General features: G+C 40.2%; 1 protein-coding gene across 1 annotated transcript in view; it reads left to right on the forward strand.

Annotated features, from left to right (window-relative positions):
- Window positions 1-6,576: 6,576 nt before the first annotated feature.
- The window catches only part of TTLL12 (tubulin tyrosine ligase-like family, member 12), a 23,634-nt gene continuing 8,438 nt past the window's right edge, over window positions 6,577-21,772 (forward strand). The window contains exons 1-7 of the mRNA XM_009704445.1: window positions 6,577-6,748; window positions 8,705-8,903; window positions 10,702-10,861; window positions 11,520-11,653; window positions 14,842-14,918; window positions 20,845-20,961; window positions 21,071-21,265. Coding sequence (XP_009702747.1) covers window positions 6,603-6,748; window positions 8,705-8,903; window positions 10,702-10,861; window positions 11,520-11,653; window positions 14,842-14,918; window positions 20,845-20,961; window positions 21,071-21,265 — 1,028 coding nt within the window. The 5' untranslated portion in view covers window positions 6,577-6,602. The remainder of the gene's footprint in view (window positions 6,749-8,704; window positions 8,904-10,701; window positions 10,862-11,519; window positions 11,654-14,841; window positions 14,919-20,844; window positions 20,962-21,070; window positions 21,266-21,772) is intronic.

Below are 21,772 nucleotides of genomic sequence, written 5' to 3' on the forward strand. Positions count from 1 at the left end.
AAACACCGCGCGGGACCGTGGGGTCCCCCCTGTCCCCGGCCCCGCGCGGTGTTTCCCGCCGAAAGGGTTTCCTTCCGTGAGGAGACTGGCAGGGCGCGGGGGGCTCCCTCCTCCCTTGCCCTGCTGGGCGACCCTGCTGGGCGTGAAGCAGCCCCCTCCGCCCGGCGGCGGCGAGGGGGGCGTGGGGGCAGGCTCTGGGCAGCGGGCTCCCCTTTCCCAGCCGCGGTGAAGGAGAGAGTCCAGAGGTCGCTCCGCAGCGGCGCGTGGGAAAAGCTTCGTGTCGGTTGTGTTACGGTCCCAAGCTGCAGCTTCGGTAAAAGAGATGAGATGTGTCGTGCGTATCTGATTTCGTCTTATTGTTGTCAGCATAAGGCTTGAAAGCGTTTGGGGATCCTGGTAACTGGAGATCCAGTATCGGAGACAAGTGGTATGTCCTAAAGCCTTCAGCCCTTTTTGCCAACGAGGAATTTAGAAAAGCAACAATAGTAGTATTGAAGTCAGGACGTTGTCATGTGTTAATGCATTATGGTTTGGGTTGGCTTTTACCTGCTTTTTTTTTTTTTCTTTTTCCCAGTTCTCTTCACTTCTGCACTGGTCTACCCTGTCCTCAGTCATTTATAACCGTGCAGAGCTAAATCAGTCAGCTCATCTTGTGTACGCATGAGTTACCTGTCTCCAGCTGTTTTCTGGGAGTGTTTTCAGCTGGTTCGTTTGTCCATTTATTCCTGATCCGAGTAAAAGCTGTTCAGCTCTTTCAGAGGATGGGGATGGTGGTATAAGAGTGTTCTGGCAATGGTTAAAACAATAACAGTGCAAGGACCACTTTGTAGAGCATCTCAGGGCAATGGTGTTGTATGACTTTTCATCAGACCACGTTTTGAGCAAGTTGTAAGCCTTTATAAAATTGCCACTCATAGATGCAATGACATAAATTTGGGGACATTGCCCTTTGTGACCCTTGTTGAGTTCCCCTGTTGTAGTCCTGCTCAGGCAGCATACAGACCATCTCTTTGCAGGACCTGGGTATCTTTCAGCTGAACCTGACACCAGGAGTCTCTGGACCTGGCCCTGAACTAAAGGGAGTGTGGAGGCACAGACATGCTCCAGGATGGAGAATCCCTTTTCATTCATGTTTTTAGCGACTGTCTGCCTGCTCCCTGGAGCTTTGTAATGAGAAAGGGAAGAGAAAAAAGGTTGAGAAAAGGAGTCATTTTGGACAAAGAGCTAGTAAAGACACAAGCTGAATTTAGACATTTTTTTTTTTTCTGCTTTGCACGTACACAGCCAGCCTCAGTGCTGAGGAAAGCTGCGTGAGACTTGTTGGAGTAAAGGAGCAAGGAACTGAGGCAGGAAAGAGACACAACCCAAAACTAGTTGTCTGGAGACTTCAAAGTGCTCCAGGGAGTCTGGAGGAGTCTACCAGGAGAAGGAAATAAGAATCAGGTGAACTTGCAGTCCTGGGGAGAGAAAGAGATCTGGGGAACCTCAAAGTATGGGGAGAGAAGTGAGCTAGCAGTGGGGTGCCAGAGGCCATGATGAGCAGTGGAGAAACAAGCAAGATGGCATGAGAAGGTTGAACAGAAAGTATAGGACAGTGGGGAAGGAGAGATGGGACTGTGGTTTAACACCTATGTACAAGTAAACTAATTTCCAATTACTTAAACGCTTCTTTTCCCCATCCCAACTTCAAAGTTGGGACAGGAAGGAAGCATAGCAAGTCATGATATAATCTGGGTGTTTATAGCACATACAGTTAGGAAAAGTCTGAGTATGTTCCTGCTGCTTTCTGACTGTTGTGTGTCTGGTACTGCTAATAACAGGAATACGTGTGTATTACAGAGAAGATAAATCTACATTAACTCAAGCATGTGCTGTCACAAACTTACTGTTGTATTATACCTCTCTCAACAAGCATACGTGCAAACGACTTGGAGCAGGGAATATCTACTGCTCTGCTTAAATAGGAAGGTATGAGAAAGGATGTGCTGGAACAGGGTGAAATAGAAGGCAGTATACAGCCGGTAAGGAAACCCAAAGTTGCAAGCTGTTGCATTGCCATATGCCAGTATTACGAAGCTGGACATAGCTGGCAAACTTTGGAATTGTGCTGTGACATAACACAGGCTTAAGACTTGTGTTCTGTGGCTGAAATCCTTGCATGTTACGAACTTTGTTGTGGGGGTGTGACATTTAGAAGGTAAGACAATAGAGTGAGAGAACAGCCATGGTCCTGATCTTTTTACAGAGGCTAGGATGGCGAAAGGCAGGGTGAAGAAAGCATATGCCCTAAGGTGGCAGGCTGCTCCTTGTGTTACGTTTTGCTTGCAGCGGTGGCTGAGCATGCTTTTTTTGTACTGTTACAGTGTGTGTGGAGAGACAGACAGAATGATTTCAATGTGCTTAGAAAGATAAATTAGGCTAATGATGGTGCTTGTCTCTACTGTTGCAGCTTCTGGGTTTTATCCAGAAGAAGGGCAGAAGGATATGGAGAAGACTGGATTGTCCAGGGAAAATTACTGTGAGGAGTGCTGTAGACTGGGATGAGCTCTTGAAGAGGTAGAGATAGAGCTACAGTACCTTACTTAGAACTGGACCATGTGGAGTGGCTGGAGGAGCAGCAGTAAACAAAGCAAAGGAGATGAAGGGAAAAGGTGAAAATGTTTTGGAAGTCTAAGTAATAAAGAATAACTGGGGGGAATCGGTGCAATATGGAGCATAGGATGAGTTTTCTTGTTTCATGTGTGAACGTGGGAGGAATTTTTCATTTGTTCTAACCTGCTGCAAGGATTAAAACTTTCTAGCATAGAACTTGGAAAATTGCATCCATAATACAGATAAAAATCTGTCTTACATCAGTACCTCTAGAACCCAGCCCAGGCAACTGTTTTCCAACAGACGCACGTGCTTCAACATATACAGAGTGCCCTCCTCTGTGTACACTAAAGCCTGCGAGAGAAGTGGAGGATTTTCTTTTCATTTACCTTGAGATCTGCTGGAGCAGGTTTCCTTCTGAGAGCATTATGTAACCATGAATTAAATTGGATTGCTTGTTCAAAACACAGTATATCTGCTAGATCGATAAACCTGCTTTTATTTCTTTATTTTGCATTTTGCATTTAGTGTCTGTTGAGAGGCAGACTTTTCTGTGTTAAGTTTCTGGCAGAAACTTGAAAACCAAAACATATGCATGTGTAATAATTTACTATAAACTCTAAAATTCTATTTCCAATATAGTGGTTGTTTCTTATGTTACTGGAGAAACCATGTATAGTCTGGTTATAAGCCTGGGAAATTCAGTGCCTGCATCTAATTTTATAAATAAACTTTTTTTCTGTTTCAGCCATATGCTAAGTTATGTGGCAGGCTTCTCTGTGTTGCAGCAAGATTTTTGTGGCCCTGAGATGTTGCTGGCAAACAGCTGCTTAGAGTTTCATCCTGGTTAGAGGCTTTTAATTAATTACTGGAAGGAATGCAGCATGATCAATACTACTAGACTTTATTTTCCAGAGCAGGGGAGGGCAAGCCTGTTGCTTAGAGGCTACCTATGGCCTTCAAAGCAGTTTGCAATGTGCCTGAAAGGAATTTGTGGAAGATGCCTGTGCATGGTAATTGTCATGGCATGTGCCTGATTTGTTATCACATTCTCTGATTCATTAAGTTTGTTAGGTTGGAACTGCACCTGAGTATGAAGAGGGAGTGATTTTGCCCAAGCATGTTTTTCTTGCAAATAGTTGTGCCACGGAAATGCGTTACTATCCCTGTGCTGTCTTCTAGAGATTATTACTTACTCTGGTGGAGTACTTCATGTGAGTTTTCCCTATCCTGCTTCAAGCAAAAGGTTATACTCTTCAAATTGGTATCATGAGCTTATCCAGCTATTTTTTGCTTAGGATTCCTTTAATGGAGCTGCTGCATTAGTAGGTTCACAGTGTGATGGACTCCCTCAAAGGGAGGGAGGAAGAGAGGAGGACAGTAGTGTCATCCACCCACTCAACAGACTGTGTCCACACTGCTGATGAGGTGGTGCTGCTAAACCGATCAGTTCGCTACTGAACTCTTTGTATTATCAATTACGAATTTAAAAATCAACAAAAACCTCACAAAAATCCACTGATTAAGATGGTCTTGAGCTGCTGCTCCAGGAAGTGTGAATTGCTTCAGATGAGGAATACACCTAATTCACTTTTTCAAGGTTATAAATTCTCTAGAACGAGTTTTTCATTAAGCATGACTGCTGAAAAGGTATTAAAAGTGGAGATTTTTTGCTAAACGCAACTGCTACAGTTTCATGTGGCTGATGCTGTATTGGAGGGACAGATCAAAACTTTGGCTTAGGGGATTTGGAGTCCCTTCATTTTTAAGTCTTGAGGTGGTACTTAATAAAATATAAAGCTGGCTGCTTCCCTTAGTTGTAGAAGAACTTATACTAACATTCATCATGGCTGTTTGGTAAATGGGTGGAGCCTATGGGGAGTGAAGGCTAGTCTCCCAGTCAGCAGCTGGCACCTCATATCCCCACTCCGTCAAACTCCTTATGACAAACTCAAGTGTAGAAAGCATACGTAGTGCCATACTGTACCAGGTGTCAAGTGGACTCCAGTGAATCACACTTGCAGTTTTAATTTTGTAATGCCTGCCAGTCACTTAGCTGCAGTTTCTTCAGCTACCTAATGAGCTTGATGAGGGCAGCTCTGGATCCAGCAGCAGGAGCAGCGAAGTGTCACTTCAGGGCGGAGTGGAACGTGCGTGCCCTGGTGCGCTTTTTTGCTGCCTGCTGTGAGCTGGGATTAGCACTTGTGCAATGAACCAGGTCAGGGAGCTGATCCGGCTGGGAGCAAACCTGATGAAAATAAATTGTGAGAACCACTGATGGCCACACAAGGAAGGGCTCTTCCTTTTGCTGGGACCTGCCTGCAGTTACATGAATGACTATGAATTTTACAGGCAACAGAGCAAGGACTTAAAGAAACGTTGGTGGCTACTGTTACAACAGCAAGAGGTTGTGATATTGTTTACTATTGAGTAATGTTATCCTCTTCCAGTGAAACTGGAAAGCTAGAAATAAATTAGAACTGCTAGCTATTTTGATGCCTGCTGAAGTGGAAGATACTAAGTCAGTTTCTGATTTTTTTTAAAAAGAGGTGTATTTTTAGTCTCCAGTGAGGTTGTTTGCAAAGTGATTTTTTTTTTACTCTAAGAAAAGAGTGTATGTGGAGTTAGCCAACATATTGTTGGCATCTTCTTTTTCCACTCGCCAGTCCAAAGGAAAATACCGTCCCATGTTCCTCAGAAGGGAATTTCAGGCACTTCTCTGCTTGGATCTGGTCTATGATCCTATGCTGTGGCTTAAGATCTGAAGTAGGTGTTGTTTCCCTGCTTCCTTCCTCCCTTGCTTGCTGTTTTTGGGCAGCTATCTGCTTTGTCTAGGTGGCCTTGCTTTACAAATGTGGAGTTGATTTCCTCACCCTCCTGTTGGGGCTTAGCAGGAATAGTTATCCTGAAGGAACACTCCCTTGAGCAAATAAAAGCTTGTTGCTGCCACCGGGATTTTACAGCTAATAAGTTGTCAATGTCTAGAAGTAATGACTTCTAATAATATGGCATCAGAGGCTAGGTGTACCTGCACTTGGCATGTTAAACCGGTAACTCTAGACGTCATACTTCCAGGGCTTTCTCCCTCCCTGCTAGTTTATAGTGAGATTAGATTGAGGCAAATGATTTGTCTGTTCCTGCCTGGTTCGTTATGTGGTGTGTGAGTGACTTAGCAAAAGTCTTCTGAGGCTTTGCACTTTTTTTTTTTTTTCCTTCTTAAAGGCATACTTTTGCTTTGAAATCACGGAAGTTGTCAGCAGAGTCTTGGTTCTGCAAAAGATATACAAGCCCGCTATTTGGCAAGATCTTGGGCAGAAGGGAAACTTGTGTAGTGACTTACTTAATTTATGTGGGTCTAGATTAAGGTGTTATGACCAGAGTAGGCAAGAATGTAAACAAACCCTTTTCAGCATGTTAGTAGAGGTAAGTGTATAGACCTTAACTTGCAGCAGTATAAGAAATCACCCAACTCATCCGGAGGTGAGAAAGCGCTGGCAGTTCCTTGTTTAGTGAAAGAAGAGAGGGGGAAACATGCTGAGATTTCTTAACTGGTTCAGAGCTTGATTGGTAAAAGCTCTTTTTCTTCAGGGACCTTATGATACTTTAGTATGGTTGTGGAGCCTGGGTAACACCTGGTTTTGCAGATCTTAAATTGATTTTAGCAAAGTTGAGCAAAAATACTCAGCTTCTAAAATTCTTTATGGGGAGTTAAGCTAATAGATGATCATCAGTAGACCTATTGGTACCAAAGAAACCAACAAAGCTTCCTGCTAATATTAACTAAAGAAACTTCCCAAACAAACAGCTCTCAAATGTGAAGGAATAAATACTGTTGTTCATTTATCCGTTAAAGTTAAAAATGCCAGTTTTTATCGGATTGCAGGCCAGAATTGTCTACAAGTATCTTTCAGTGTTGCATTTTGCATATCAGGGTACTGCCTCAACCAACTGCTTAATATTTTGTGCACTTTCCATCTTAGCTATTTGATGCTGGTGACTACTTCGGGATAATGCAAATAGAAGAGGTGGATGAGGAGGAAGAAGGTGATGAAGAAATGGAAGAAGAATTTAAAAAGAAACCAAATCCTGGAAATGAACCTTGTTTCAAAGTTATCGTAACGAATGAGAATGGGCTTCAAGCCTCCGATCCCAATAGGTGAGTAGTGTTTTCAGAACTAGTGTTCAGTCTTTAAGTAGTCTTAGACCCTAAAATTATATGGGCAGTTTGCTTTAAAACTTGTCTGATCCTGTTCAGAAATCCTCTTTTCTTACCATAAGATATAGCTGCCTCTTTGAGGAAAGATGCATGCTATGAGGCAATCTTGCAAAGGGTACTTAGCCAGTGCAAGTATCTTAACAATGTTACTTTTTAAATCATGCAGGAAGATGCTCAGGAATTGGTTTTAGTAAACTGAAGGAGAAAATAGGGAAGAGGCAACCTTGAAATGAATTCTGCAGAAATAAACTAAAACTTTGTATCTGCAAGACTGTATGTCCTTGCAAAAAAACCAGAAGATGTAATTGTGACCTTCACAGATCTCGGGCTAAGGAGATACTGAGCAGCTTCAAAGTAATGATCCATGGACTATTAAATTTCCTCCAGCTGGCTAAAATATAATTCAAGAGTGTGATTGTGTGGTTGCATATTGAATATATCAAGTTACTGTTGGCTTGCTTCAGAATCAGCTTATCTGTCATGAATATGAGACTAGTATGCAGCTATAAAACTAGAAAAAAGTTGCATAAGAAACAACGTAATGTTACAACACAGCTTTTTTGTGTTCTTATTGATTTCAAACATAGAACAGGCTGTCATATATTAGTAAATAGCAGTGAGATGAAGTCGTCTCTGCTTGAGATCTAAACACAATTCTGCTCAGTTCTATAAAACTTCTTTTGCCAGAACTTTCATACTTTTTAGGTCTCAGGTAAACATGTGAAGTCTAAAAATCTAAATTTAACCTTGATGAATAAAAACAACATGGAGCATAAGCATCTGCCTTTACATGCTTGTGTTAACCTAAGTCATTGCCTTTCTAAATCTGAGAACACACTTAAATTGTAAAGTTCAAAACAGCTCCTGTGATAATCTTGGGCTTCCTTGCAGCATTCAGATGTGTGTGAATGTAGGAACAGAACACCAACACGCCTATTTGCCAACATTTCAAAAGAGCTTGACCTTAGCATTCTCTGGAGTCTTTAATTTTAAAATTAAATGAGGTTTCTTCTTTATGTGGCATCTGAGATACAATAATTGTTGTACATGACAGCTGACATGTTTTTAACTTTCTGAAATATGGGTGGTCAGGTGGTTTTGTTTGGAGGGGGAGGTTGTTGTGTGGTTTGATTGGGTTTTTTTAACAAGTAGAATTCAGATTTTTCTCTGACTTGGTTCAGTAAAAGGATATAACCAAAATGTGGAGAACCCTTCTATTTGAATAACTATGTGTTTTGTGTAAAAATCATGCAGCCTAAACAAGGGTTAAACTTGTCAAAAGAAGTTGTGCCAGTTGTGTATGATTTTGGTTTGGGTTAGATTGATAATTCTTTTAAAACAATACATTTTTTGTAAAAAGACTTGAGGGGGAGGAACACCTTAAAACCCCAAAGAGAAACAATTAAAAAAAAAACTTAATCCTTTTTTTAATAGCAAATACAGGCTTTTGATGTTTTACAGATGACAGTAGATGTCACAGAGCTCATGGCTAACAAGGTCCTCAAATACTTTTGCAAAATAATGTATTGTTTTCCTTCTTCAGGCGAGAATATCAGGTTGATGCAGTGGAGTTAATAACGATCAAAAGGGAAGAAACTTGTCTTTAAAGGGAACTAGGCTTACAAACTGAGCAAACACTATGTTTGCTTCTCATTTTCATGGAAATACTAACTAATGCACAATAAGCTTTCCAGAACAAAACCAGAGTGTAAGTTTCTGCTGGGAAGTTGTTCCTAACCTGTAGTGTCACCATGTGTAGTCTGGGAGTGACTTTGGGAGTGAGAGAGGACTTGGTTATCAAACTACCTACAAGGAAACGTAGCTTTTATTGACACAGTATTTGGCTATATACGTGTAAAAATATGCCGTTGTAATGACAGCAAAATTCTCTTTAAGCATTTTCCTCATCGACCATGCCTGGACGTACCGTGTTGAACATGCCCGCCAGCAACTGCTTCACGTACCCGGTTTACTGCACAGGATGGCCAGTCTCATGGGAATCGACTTTCACGGAGAGATCCCAGATGAGGGCAGTGTTCAGCAAGTGTTGCACGAAATGTGGAAATACAATCAGACCTACCAGCTTTCTCAAGGAGTAAGTCTCTAAAGCCTAATGAGGTTGCTAAAAAGTTCTGAGCAATCCTGAGTGAAGACATTCCAGTATATGGCTACTAACAAAGATACATGTTCAATTAAAAAAAGGTCCTTTACAGGCATTTCCGTATAAACTCCTATTTGGAAGGAGAGCAAATACCACATAGGGCTAAAATGCACAGCAGCTTGCTACTAGCTTTCTGATGAGAACTTTGAGGGGGCTTTTATAGAGAGGGGAAGAGCCTGCTGCGAAAGAAGGGGGCTAGAAGGGGGACATCTGTTTGTTTGTTATGTGGGGTTTTTTATGTGGGTTTTACTCAGACTTTCCCATAGTGAAGGAAAGAACTTCTCCTGAATCGACTGTCTCACGTAAAAGTGTGTCTCAGCTATGCTAGCAGTTTTCCTCACCTGTATAGAGTGCTTTACATACCAGGGATATATCTACACTGTCAAATAACTTAACTTCCCGGTTTGTGTTTGCAAGTGATTGTACATACTGTGTAAATGTTAGCTCACCCTCAAGTAAGAACCAGCTAGCTTCAAGATGGAGCCTAACTAAGGCATAGCTTACTCCAAGGGTTGCCACTTTTAGACAGTGTGGATAAGACCACACCAGGTTTGGTCCCTCTGCCCTATATTGTCGTTCAGCGCTACACCAGCACGTCTTGAGCATTCAAACACCTTCAAATGCATACATGCCATTTCTGAGGGAATACAACCCTCAGGATTCAGTTAAAAACCCTTTTGTAGAGTCTGCGATGTAGCTGCTAGGCTACTGTGAGTTTTTTGGATTAAAGAGGAAAAAGGTGAATTCTTTGGGCCGAGCCCTATGCAGAATGGGCAGGGCTAACCCTGAGCAGTGTGAGCATGATGAACCTGCATCTGTTAGCTCAGGGACTTGAGGTTGTCTCTGGAGTGGTTGTCTTTGTCTGTTAAGGTATCAGCTTAGCTTACAGTATTATAAGTCCTGAAAAATCCCTGAGAAAGGGATTCATTGTGACTGCTTTTTCTTTAAATAAAAGGGAGATCTGAACAGTCTCTCTCAATCTTTCTACCCTTTGTCTTTGTTTCCCATCTTGTTGTCATGAATGGCTTGTGAGTCAGGTGGAATTATCTGTGTTACCACTTGAGAAGTGATTTCCTGGTAGACAGTTAATTCAACCTGTAGTTGAACTTGTCTTCTGTTCCCCTTTCTGGCACTGAGCTGCTTGACTATCTCAAGTCTAATCTCTGTGTTCTATTTCTGCCTCTGTAAAAACACAACAGTAGGTCTACCAAGCAATTTAAAGTTTATTCATTCAGGATTTTATCATGGCAAGTGTTGCAGGAACGGGTGCTTTGATGCAACCTCAACACTCACAGCCAACTGTTGTTGCAGGAGGCAGTTCTGCTCTCCTTCACTTTTAAGCTGTAAACTTCAAGCTCTGTTTAGTAAACTGATTCTGATGGAAACTGAAGGCAAACTAGTTCTACCAAACAGCCTTCTGCTGATTTAGCTCCTTGAAGTAGCTAGTTTGGTACAGGGGAAGTGGGTCTGGTAGGCAATAGCAGTAGCATAAGAAAGAGGATGCGACTGTGTGGTTCAGATGGGAACAGGCTGTTGCCAGCAGCGGCTGGATGGCAAGCTGGCTTAGCCTCAGAGTTGCAGGGATAAGAGTGTTACTCTGTACCTAGCACCTGCTCACAATCTTGAGTAGGAAACAGAAATGGTGTAGGGAGTGGTGCCAGCGCCTTCTGTCTCGCGGTGCTTTTCTAGCAATTGATATGTACAGGATGTCTCGCTCTCTTTAATCGTACAGACTGCAGAAGAGAAGGTTCCCGTCTGGTACATTATGGATGAATTTGGATCACGCATTCAGCATTCAGATCAGCCCAGTTTTGCAACAGCACCTCTGTTTTATATGCCTCAACAAATTGCTTACACTCTTCTCTGGCCTTTGAGAGACCTTGAAACTGGTGGTAAGTGTCTGTCTGAGGTTTTGGGGTTTTTTAACGCTTGCAATAGAAGATGGGCCATATTCTTAAAAATCATTGAGCACGTCACAGTGGAACAAATATTTCAAGACCAAAATGACTGCATATTTGTAATGCTATCAAATTTAAAAGTTCTCTGCCTGATATTTCCATAACTTATGTCACAGAGGCCTGTATCAGTCCAAAAATGTTGCTCATGTTTTATTGACAGAGAACTTAAATCTTGCATCACTGTCTTAGTGCAAATACTGATTCAGTCATCTAAGAATTTTTAAAAATTTCCTTAAAAGTCTATGTTTGTAGCTTTGAGTCAGAAAGTCAAGTACTGAAAGTTGGGAGATGCCAGGCCAACAATTTACTCCTGTAATCTTGGTTGGGGACCACCTTGTGCCCCCATCATGTGGAGGAGATAAATGTCCAGCTGTCTGATTAAACTGACATAAATCAGGTGGTTTCAGACTAATTTTTGCATCCTAAATAATACCCTTTTTAATGTAGTTCTTTAATTATCTCTAATTTTACATTTAAATAACAAAAGTTGTGGTATTATTAACTGTTCAACTGTAATTTGTGTGATATGCCATGAGGAAGATTTTCAGTGGAAAATGAAAGGCAGTGCCTAACGATTCTTCTTTTGCTGCAGACGAAGTGACCCGTGATTATGCTTATGGGGAAACAGATCGCTTGATCAGAAACTGTGTTTTGTTACCTTGGGTGCCTACTGAAGTGTTGGATGTCAACTGTTTTACGCCAGAGCCGTCAGATGAGCATTACCAGGTATAATTTTAAGAAGTTAATCTCATATTTTATCTCTGAGAAGAGACAATGTCTAAAAAATATTGCAAAAGTTCTTGATTTTGCTTCTTTTTAGGCTTAAAGATTGATTCAGAGTATAGCTATTAAATAAAAAAAAATTTTCAAAGAAAGCATGGTGAGACAAGAAATGTCTTACATGTAATATTTAACTGTTTAAAAGCTGAAGCAACGCAAATGAGTTGTAATATGTTGCTGCAGTATTTTAGAACTTTTTTATAAACATGCTATGAGATACTTCATATGAGGTACCTGTCTTCCTTAATACTTCAAAGTATTTGATACATTGTCTAATAGGCTTATTGATTGGATTTATTATTGTAGCACTTCTGGTCAGTCTTGAATTACAGAAAGATTTGTTGTAGTATTTTGGGAGTGATTACATTTTTCAGCCTGGTTACTCATTTAATGTTGTGGTTTAGACCCATCAAATATTGGAGCAGAGACATCTTTAATTTGATGACACTGTTATAAAGTACTTGTCTGTTTTGTTTTGAGCTCTCCTTTCTACTAAAGGTTTGTGATATTTCAAGGATGTGAAATTAATGTTGTTTGGAATCTCCTTTTCATGAAACAAGCCTACCTGAGATTCCTTTTTAAGAAAAATTAAGAAACCTGATGCTTATGAGAATGCTGTACTGGCCACTAACAGCATTCATTCTAACATAACAGCATTCTAAAGATGAATCTGTACCCCAACTATCTGTCTCTTGTGACAGAGGATAGGTAGAAAATGCTGGATCTAGCTTGATATTAATAATATGTAGTCAGAAATGAAGTTAAACTGCTTCTGCCAAATAAAGGTATACATTCAAAATAGCTAGGCTGTCTTGTAACCTAAGTCAGATTGGTTTGTTGGGGTTTTGCATTTTTGGAAGAGGGATAGATGTACTTTGCATCTACAGATAAGGAACAACAGTGGACCTATAGTTCATGTCTTACAGGTGTTCTCTTGGCAAAAGTGCCTAGATTGCAGATAAGGCGATTTTTTGCATGTGTTTTAATTTTGTGTTGGTATGATCAAGTCACATTAAAGAACTGTGTGTGGCAAATGGGCAAACAGTATCTTCCTTTACCACCCCGGCTTAAAAACATCTTCTCAAAAGTATCTTTTTTTTTTTTCTTTACTGTATCTCTGCCACTCAGCTATTGAGAAGAGATGACAGCAAAATACTGATGCTGGAACCAACCAACGGAGCTTTGTTTTACTCTAGAATGTTTAGCTGTAGATTAAAGTCTTAACTGGTGACAGACCAGTGAGGAATAGCTTAGGGCATAGCACATCCTTAAACACTGGAAGTGAGGTGGCTAGAAAGAGACACTTCTGATTGCCTTAATTTCACGTAAGCAGAGCTGCATGCACAAAAAAGTGCAGACAACTTCAGAGATCTGTTTACAGCATTAATATGTGAGCTAGCAGTTCTACAGGGAAATACAATTGTGTGAAAATGTTTCTAAATATTTATGCAAGTCATACCATTTCAAAATCATTTGCTGCTATCACTGTACAATTTCTGCAACTGCTTTACTGCTATGTGCAAATAATTTTTTGTTAAATGGGCCATGTTGTTGATTTTTACTATAGCTAAAGATGCTATATTTATTATTCTAATCTTTCTTTAAATACACCTGAAGTATTTGGTGTTCTATTTAAAAGAATCACAGAGTTGTTACAGCAATGTTGTGGCTTAACTTTTACCTGTGTTTTGTTATGTTACCTAATTCTGGTCTCCAACACAGAGCACAAAGGCTGTAACTTAAATGGGTAGTGACTGGACAATAATGGCAGAAACCAGTGTCAGGGGAGAAGGCCTCTAATGAAGTGTCTGAGATGGAAGAAGTGTCTCTTGAGGACACTACAGTCATTGCTGTTCTGCAACAGCTCCCTGCATTTGAGTTGCAGAAAAGACAGTAGTGAATCCTCTGGTACTGTTCTGAGAGTTGTAGTCTTCTCCTCTTAAAAGTACAGGCTCCCTTCCTATTCTTAGGTGACTGCAAGAATTATTTTGTATTTGTACTGTACAGTCTATTTTAGAAGGTGGTGTCTAAGATCTTTGATTATGATTATGGTTTTGTTTAACCTTTCCAGTTATGTGTGATTGTATTCCCTATAGGGAATTCCCTTAAAGGTAGAGGTACGTCTATGGCTGGGCAGACGTTTCACCACTGCAATTTATGAGGACAGCCCGCAGCAGGTGGAACTTGGGGAGTTGTTGCAGAATTGCAGCTACTTTCATTTCTCCCATCCTAGAGTTTGTGAGCTACTTGCTTTGGCAAGCTATCAGCAATGGTCCAAACGTGTATTCCCTTTTATCAGTCAGAGATGTTGTAAAAGATGGAGTGAGTTTTTCAAGCATGTTTACTGCTGAAGACTGCAAAAAGCCTTTTGCTCACTTTTACAGGAGCAGAATTGGTTTCCAGCCTCATATAATTTTTTTTAGATACCTGTAATATAGCGTCATGGCTAATGGTCAATCTTCCATTTTGTTGGAAATACAATAACTTGTCTTACTGCATATGATCATCTGTGATTTGGTATTTTGTTTAATGCTTAGGAGAAACAGGAATTTCTTAGGGTGCTTCCACAGTGTTGATAAGCCCTGGTCTTGAAGCCATATTTCTTGTTCCTTTTGTATGAATAGCCTCTCACCTCTGATTCCCTTCTGCCTCTGCTCTTGTACTGATTTATTTTTTTTTTTGAGCAGCGTATTACACAACATAATATAGTTCTCAAAATGCAGCTTTGGTGGAATTCATTTGCACTGAAGACAGCAGACCGATGCAGATGGACTGTCATTTTTACTGTGACTACAAATACAATGTATACATGTATTTAGATACTTATATGAAGATAAAGAATTGCACAAAAAGATCTGTAAAAGTTTACAATTTAAGAACACTTCAACAGGCTATTGCTAATAAAACACTTGGATGAACAGTCATGCAGAATATTTTACCTGTAGCTTCACCTTAAAGATTATGTTGTTTTTCAACCACTTCTTTTGTAAAGCTGATTAGGCATGCTTTAAAATTCAGTTTGGTCTAAGCTGCTGTTTATATACACTGAATATTGTGGAGTTTGACCTAACACTGCTTATTTATTCTGCCTAGTATTAACTTTTTGTGTGGTTCGGTTTTTTTTTGCTTTTTAGGCTATTTTAGCAGAAAACAAGGAAAAACTGCCTGTAGCGATAAACCCACCAGTTTATGACAAAGACAAAGTTTTCAAGTACGTATCTGCAAACAAAATGCTTTCTTACCAAGGTTAAGTATAATAATTGCAGTGTACTGAGGCTGAACAACCTCTTCCAGTTTTGAACAGTAGAGGCAAATTGAAGGTGTGTTTATATGTAGCCAATTGCTTAAGATTCTGACTTACTAGATGCTCTTGTTGGATTCTTCAGAGTAAATGGATTGTCACTTACAGAATTTCTAAAAATAAATTTAGATAAGTGCCACCTTCTGGGTGAAGGAAAAGTTGCATATTGTTGTAACACTGTTTTCACTAAGGAGTATGACTAAAGTATGTAAGAAAGACTAGAACTTCTCTTCTGCATTATAGCATCTATGTCCATAGGGGTACACGTGCTTCTCTTGCTGTCTGAATGTAGTAGAGTATTCCCCTTCTTCAGATGAGATTGCCAAACAGGAATCTTGTCAAAACCTGGAGTGTTTTAAATTGGATGTGTGCCTTGCTACAAAAATGGAGCGTATGGTGTGAAACTATTTCAGAAGAAAGCTGGAAGAACATTGCAAAGATAAGGGATTTTTGTGAGCATGACTAGAATGCCCTATTTCTAGTTTTATTCCAGGAAAAATGTACTATTACATAGCATGTGCTGTGAGTTGCACTCCAGGGGTTTTGTAGTCTGACACGGGGTCAAAAATCAAAGTCACTTTGAGTTGAGAGGCATTTGTTAACTTGCTCAGTGATAGTCTAGATCTCATTATGCAGTTGAAATGCCTGGTGACAAGACTCTGAAGATAAGCAAAAACTGTTTTTACATCTAGTGTACTTGCCTCTATTTCATATAAGGGAGTCAAAGGTAGTGGCACTCTATTAGAGATGGAAAGAAACAGTGAGGATGCTGGCAAGTGTCAACTTATTTTTCACTGCTACCTCTTTATTTTGCATCTCATATTTCAGGTGAATGGCATTGACATCAGGGAGGCAGGGAGGGAAGGAGCAGGGAAACATATGCCAAATCCTTCCTGCCCTGCTTCTAAGGAATGTCATCAACTCTCTGTTCATGTACTCCTGAGGGTTTTCCTCTATTTATCCAGTTCCTGTCTGGAGAGGAGAAAGGGAGCAGCTTGGCCTTTGCAGGAGGCCAGGAGGTCCTTCTTGTGTTCTGAATTTCATCTACTGAAGTTTTTCCAGGAGCAGGATAGCATCTCAAGAGTCCAGAGGGCCTAGTGGGAGCTGCACTCTTCCAGTGCTCTTGGTCTCTTTCAAAGCTCTAAAGGTTTTAAGGTGGCTACCATGGACAGGCAGATGGGAATGTGTGAATCTGGGTAGATATGTGCAGCCTGTTAAATGTGTATGCTCTGCCTTGTGTATTGCAACTGTTCTAGGGGATTTGGAAGAAATTAAATGCATGAGGCTGCAAAGTTTAGAACCTGGAACAAATTCTTAGTCATCGTGTTTGCAAGCAGAACTAAGACAGAGAATGGGAAGATGAAATAAATGTTTAACCTGAATCCTGAAAAGCAGGGCAGCAAGTACATGTAGTTTGATATAGCAAAATTACAGGTTCAGGTAGGTCTTATAACATTAATAGTAACTGCTGCCCTAGGGAGATTGTTCTATTCAGCTGTGCTGATTGCTGGCTTGGAAAAAAGGTGGATAAAAGAACTCAGTGTTTCAAAGACAAAATTCATATGATAAGTCCTTCCAGTTTGTGTTGGGTTTGATCATCTCTCTTTCTCTTGATCTGCTCTTTCATGTTTCTCTTGAGCTAGCTCAGTCAATTTTTTTTAAAGGTGCCCAAAGAGCTGTTACGAGAAAACAACAACTCTCTGTTTTGATCAGTCTTGTCAGCTCTGTGGTTTGGGAGTTGATTCTAATAACTGCTTCTTAGGTTTAAATGCTTTAAGTAAATAAAATGACACCTAACATGTTTTATCTTATTTGCACAGTTCCACTGAATAATATCATCTTTAATCCCAGACTTTATAGCACCACTACCAGGACTTCTGTATGACAAGGAGGGGCGGGGGGGAAATTATTCAGGAGGTGCGGTTAGCTGGCTTCATTAGTTCAGTGTGTCATTGATACTGGCATGAAAGGTCAAAAATAGGTTGGCTAATACCATAGTATTGCAGTGTAGAGGTTCTGTCATCTGTCAAACACAGAATGGGACTTGGTGTATTTCTTGTCTGTCTGTATCTTTATGTGTGGATGTGTATTACCAGAGTAGACATTGGAATGTGTACCAACTTATTTAACTAAAAACAAGGGAATACAATAGAAGATCCTACATGCTCCTTAGATAACAACAAAGGAATCGCTCAGTAGTTTTCAGGTACCTGCCCTTCCAGTCTGTGTTCTTCAGTGCAGAGGTTTGATTTTTTCCAAATGTATGCATTCATACTGGATATACTAAAGTACCTAAGGGAATCTGACCACTAAACTTAGTGATAAGTGTTGGCAGTGAAATACGTTAATTTTATATGGTGTTTCTATGAAATCTTCATTCTCAAAACTAAATCATCTGCCTTCCAGAGCCTTTGACTGTCCCAAGACTTTTTCATGGTAAGAGGGTTGCATATAGAACAGAGTAACTTAAAAATTTGGAATGAGTGGAATGGCCTTATCTTCCCTGTAATCGTAACCTCCATCAGCTTATTTCAGTGGTCTTCCTGCACTTAGCAAAGATAGATTGAGCTCCCCTGTTTCTCTTGTGCTGCATATTTGTCTTCTATAAGCAAGTCTTAAGATACATAATCCAGAGTGCTTGGCACATGAATTTCTTAGCAGGACTTCAAGATTAAGAAAGCAGACTTTTTACTATTAATGTGAGTAGCACCTCTGAAATCTTGTGTGTAGCTAGAAGCTACTGGAGGAGAAAAAAAAAAAAACGGGGTCTTTCTGATGGTCTTTAACTGTATATTATAGAAGATACCACTATTTTCTGTGTATCTATAAAGGCAGCTCAGTGTTTTAGTGAGAAATTTTTGAAAGAGAAGTATTAGTTTTTCAGGAAGGGAGTTCTTTGTTTTTAATACTTAACTGGGGGTAAAAGAGTACCAGAATCTTTCTTTAAGCCACTACTTGTATTTCTGCATGATGTAGAGCTTACGTAGAGCACTGAAGTGAATTAACACTGAGGGGAGATGGGTTTTTGGATGTGCAAGAGGAGGTGACCCACCTCTCAGCTGAATCCCCAATTTGTGTAAAGAATACCCTGCTCTTCAGCTGAGAAAAGTAGCTGGTCCCCAGCCAGCAGTGAGAGTTTATTACTAAATGATGTATTTGGAAACACAGAATAAAAAGGGAATGGGGAACCTCTTGACTGATTAAATGATGTGTAGGGACTGATGTGGAATAAGATTTATTGGAGTTGCCAGATGTTACCAGGCTCTCCAGGTCTCCTTCCATGCTGTGTAAGGCCAAATGCCTTGGCCTCAGGCCTTTGTTACGGCAGCATTTTTCATACCATTTCCTCTTTCTGACTGGAGTAAGGAGTTTGCCACAGGGTTATGTTTTTGTTTGGCCTTAAGCACTGATTAATCTGTTTTAACACCTTAGGTTATAGTTCAGCCTCATTGTTACCCTAGCTGGAAGAATTGTGAGAACCATCAGTTGGTGAACCAGAGGTTTTGGTTTCAAAGGTATTTGCCGTAGCTGCAACTGGAGGGGAGGGAAGCTGTACTCTTTTGACTCCCAAAGATCCCCCGCTGAGTTACTTCCACTAATTTCAGTAAAAACCTTTTTTTGAACTTTACCTGTAAGTGCATTCAAGGTCTCTGGTAGTTCATAGACAAAGGAGTCCTATCTGTGACTCTTCGTAGCTCCAGTGCAACACTAATTTTGAACCAAGGTTTCACGTACGTCCTGGAGAATGCAACTGTAACTGGACTGGTTTTGCAGATAACTAACCAAATGATTGTACAGCCTCAGTCCAACTCTAACTGTGGCTATACTCCAAGTACATAACATTATACAAGTTTAATCTAACCACAGTACTTTTCAGAATGAGTGTACCAAACTCTATACTTGCTCTGTTACTTTTACTCTTTTTCCTGAGCTGGAAACCAGATACCACTCACATAGCCTGGAGTGGAAGCCAGGAATCCTGAATGCCAGCATTACAGCACTCTGCCACGAAAAATTGTCGAATATGTTGGCAAAATGTTTCCATACCGTGCTAAAGTGGCTTAATCACAAGAAGGGAAAAAAGAAAAAAACAGAACTATTGCTGCTCCCATTTATTGAATGGATTTAACAAGCAGAATAAGTCCATTGTGTAGGTCTGATGATCCTGTTCCTACTAAGACCTATTAGCTAGGTTTGGATCCAGCTACACAGGACTAGTGTCTTTGTAGACCGTTAACTTGTAGGGTGTGTTTGTAAGGGACTGAGCTGGGACTGTATGAGGAACTTAAATTCCAGTATTTCTTGTGTTGCATGTGTGCATATTTGTGTTGGGATGTTGAATGCTTCAAGACTTTGTTACAGCATTATAAGGCCTTTTATCTTCAGGTCACCACTTTGATTCCCTTTTGCATCAGCAGGGAGTAAAAGTTGCTCCAAACCAGTGGATATTTGGATGGCTTGTATATGACATGGGTTTGGTGGAACTTGTACTGGATCCAGTACATCAAATTTGGTATTGTACTTTTCCCTAGTGTGCAGTCTTAACAAGGAGAAGCCAAGAAGCCACATATTGCAGAAAGAAATGCTAGTGGACCTGTATGAAGATACTAACTTTGCTCTGTTGCAACAGAAGGGAAAGATTGGTGACTTCTTTCAACAGAGATGCCAGGCTGACTCTCTTCATCTACAATGAAGTCATCTCTCTTAGTCTTAGACTCCAGCATAACTAGTATAACCATTGTAGTATGTCACACATAGAGTTATGCAACACATCTTACGTACTTTTCTTGAAAAAGACTAAACTTCCCACTATGACTGGGGTATTTTTACAGCTTATCATTTCAGAGAAGTCTATCTCAGGGGAATATATCTTCCAATTGGTTAGTAGCAGAGGAGGAGAGGAAAGATAAGAATAGGTCTGGAGAGGAGGAAGAATATAGTGGTTTCTCATGGAAAAAATTAGCAGTTGTGTAGTCTGTTTAAACGTTCCCTTACCATGAGAACTGTTTTCTATGTCAGTCTTGCTTTTTGAGTCATGCTGAATTCTGAATTGTGACCTCACTTTAAGCTGCAAAATCTTCAAAATGACCTATATTGCTATCTGCTTGTTTTAGTATGTCAGATAGCCAAGTCACTGGTTTTATTTGAGAGGGGAATTTCCTAAGATGTGCAACACCTTGCATCATTCTTCGTTATGTTCTATAATGTGTATTGGGTTTGGTTGGATTTTGGCGTGTGGGGTTTTTTAATGGATCTGGGAGGGGATTTGTATTAAACCTCAAAGTTGTGTGTACTTCCTGCATATATGTAATGCACATACTTTCATATGTTTTGATGGTTTGGAAATGTCTCTTGTGTGTGAAGTTCTGAACAAATGAAAATAGTCTTCTGAAGCTACTGATTTAAACTGACAAGATTTCCTATGAATTTCTTTCTCATGGATGACAACAGGTTGATTTTTAGAGCTCTTCCAACACGAAGGCATTTACAAGGTCTCTCTCACTCAGGGACATTTCATGTAGAATAGTGAATTCATGTTAGTGTTTCTCTGTCAGGGACTTAGTCATTGTCTTCTGAATTGCTATTTTTGTGAAGTTGTAGGAGCTAAACTATCTTTGAGATTTCTGTCTCAAAATACTTTTTTTTTATTTTAAATCTGTCCCACTTCAATTTAAAATGTTTCTGTGGATTAAGAAGAGATTGTCTTAAATAGTGTGTATTGGTAAAGCATAATTCTTGTAGAAAGCCAAGCTTAGAACTTTTTTCTGTTCAAGCATGAATTGATCAGTTTCAGAAACCAAACTGATGTTTTTCATATGCCTTTTTCTTGTTCTAGGGTTTTCACAGACATTCAGCAAGTCCTCAACAACCTGACACATCCCCGGTTTGTATTCACAGACAATGAGGGAGAAGCAGACATCCTCTACAACTTCTCACACTTCAAAGATTATAGGTTGCAATTGTTACCCTGATAATACAAATTCTTTTTTTGTTATAAAACCTGTGTTCCCAAAGGCCGCCTCAACCTTCCTTCTTCACCCAAAAACTTCTCTGTTTTGTAGGAAGCTAAGTGAGGAAAGGCCTGAGGTGATGCTGAATCAGTTTCCATGTGAGAACCTTCTGACTGTCAAAGACTGCCTGGCATCCATTTCTAGGCGAGCTGGAGGACCAGATGGGCCAAGATGGTTGCCTCGTACTTTTAACCTGCAAACAGAATTGCCTCAGTTCATCAGCTACTTTCAGCAACGTGACAGAAGGTGGCTCGTGTTTCTGCTTCCTTATATTTTGTGCTTTCTTGATCCCACTTTCATCAAAGACCAGTAGCCTGCATTTTAGGCTTGGCAGCTGTTGTACCACCATGAGTTTGCACTTGCTGCATTTATGTTCAAGTGAATTTGAGCTGGAAAGTGTGGGCTTTCTAGGTATTTTCTCTAATGTTGTAGGTTAGTTGAGCAATGCATTTTGAAACACAAACTTCACCATGATTTAAATACAGATTTGAAGGCTGTTGCTTTTTGTCTAGTTAAGATCTTACCTGTTGTATTTAACAGATAAGGATCAAAATGTGTTTGCAACAAATGTTTGTTGTTTTTTTTTTTTTTTTTCCAGGGGGCCAGTAGCAGTTGTTCTTGCACATAAGCCAGAGTGGGAAATGTTTAGAGTTAAAGTACTTGGGTTCTGTAAGATTGTGAAAGTAAAATTGAGTTTTAGTGTTAGCCTAAAGCAGTTGTGGAGCTTTAGGATTTTAAATCCACCCTCTTTCT

Source organism: Cariama cristata, unplaced genomic scaffold (genome assembly GCF_000690535.1).
Source record: "Cariama cristata isolate BGI_N322 unplaced genomic scaffold, ASM69053v1 scaffold22887, whole genome shotgun sequence".
Lineage (NCBI taxonomy): Eukaryota > Metazoa > Chordata > Aves > Cariamiformes > Cariamidae > Cariama > Cariama cristata.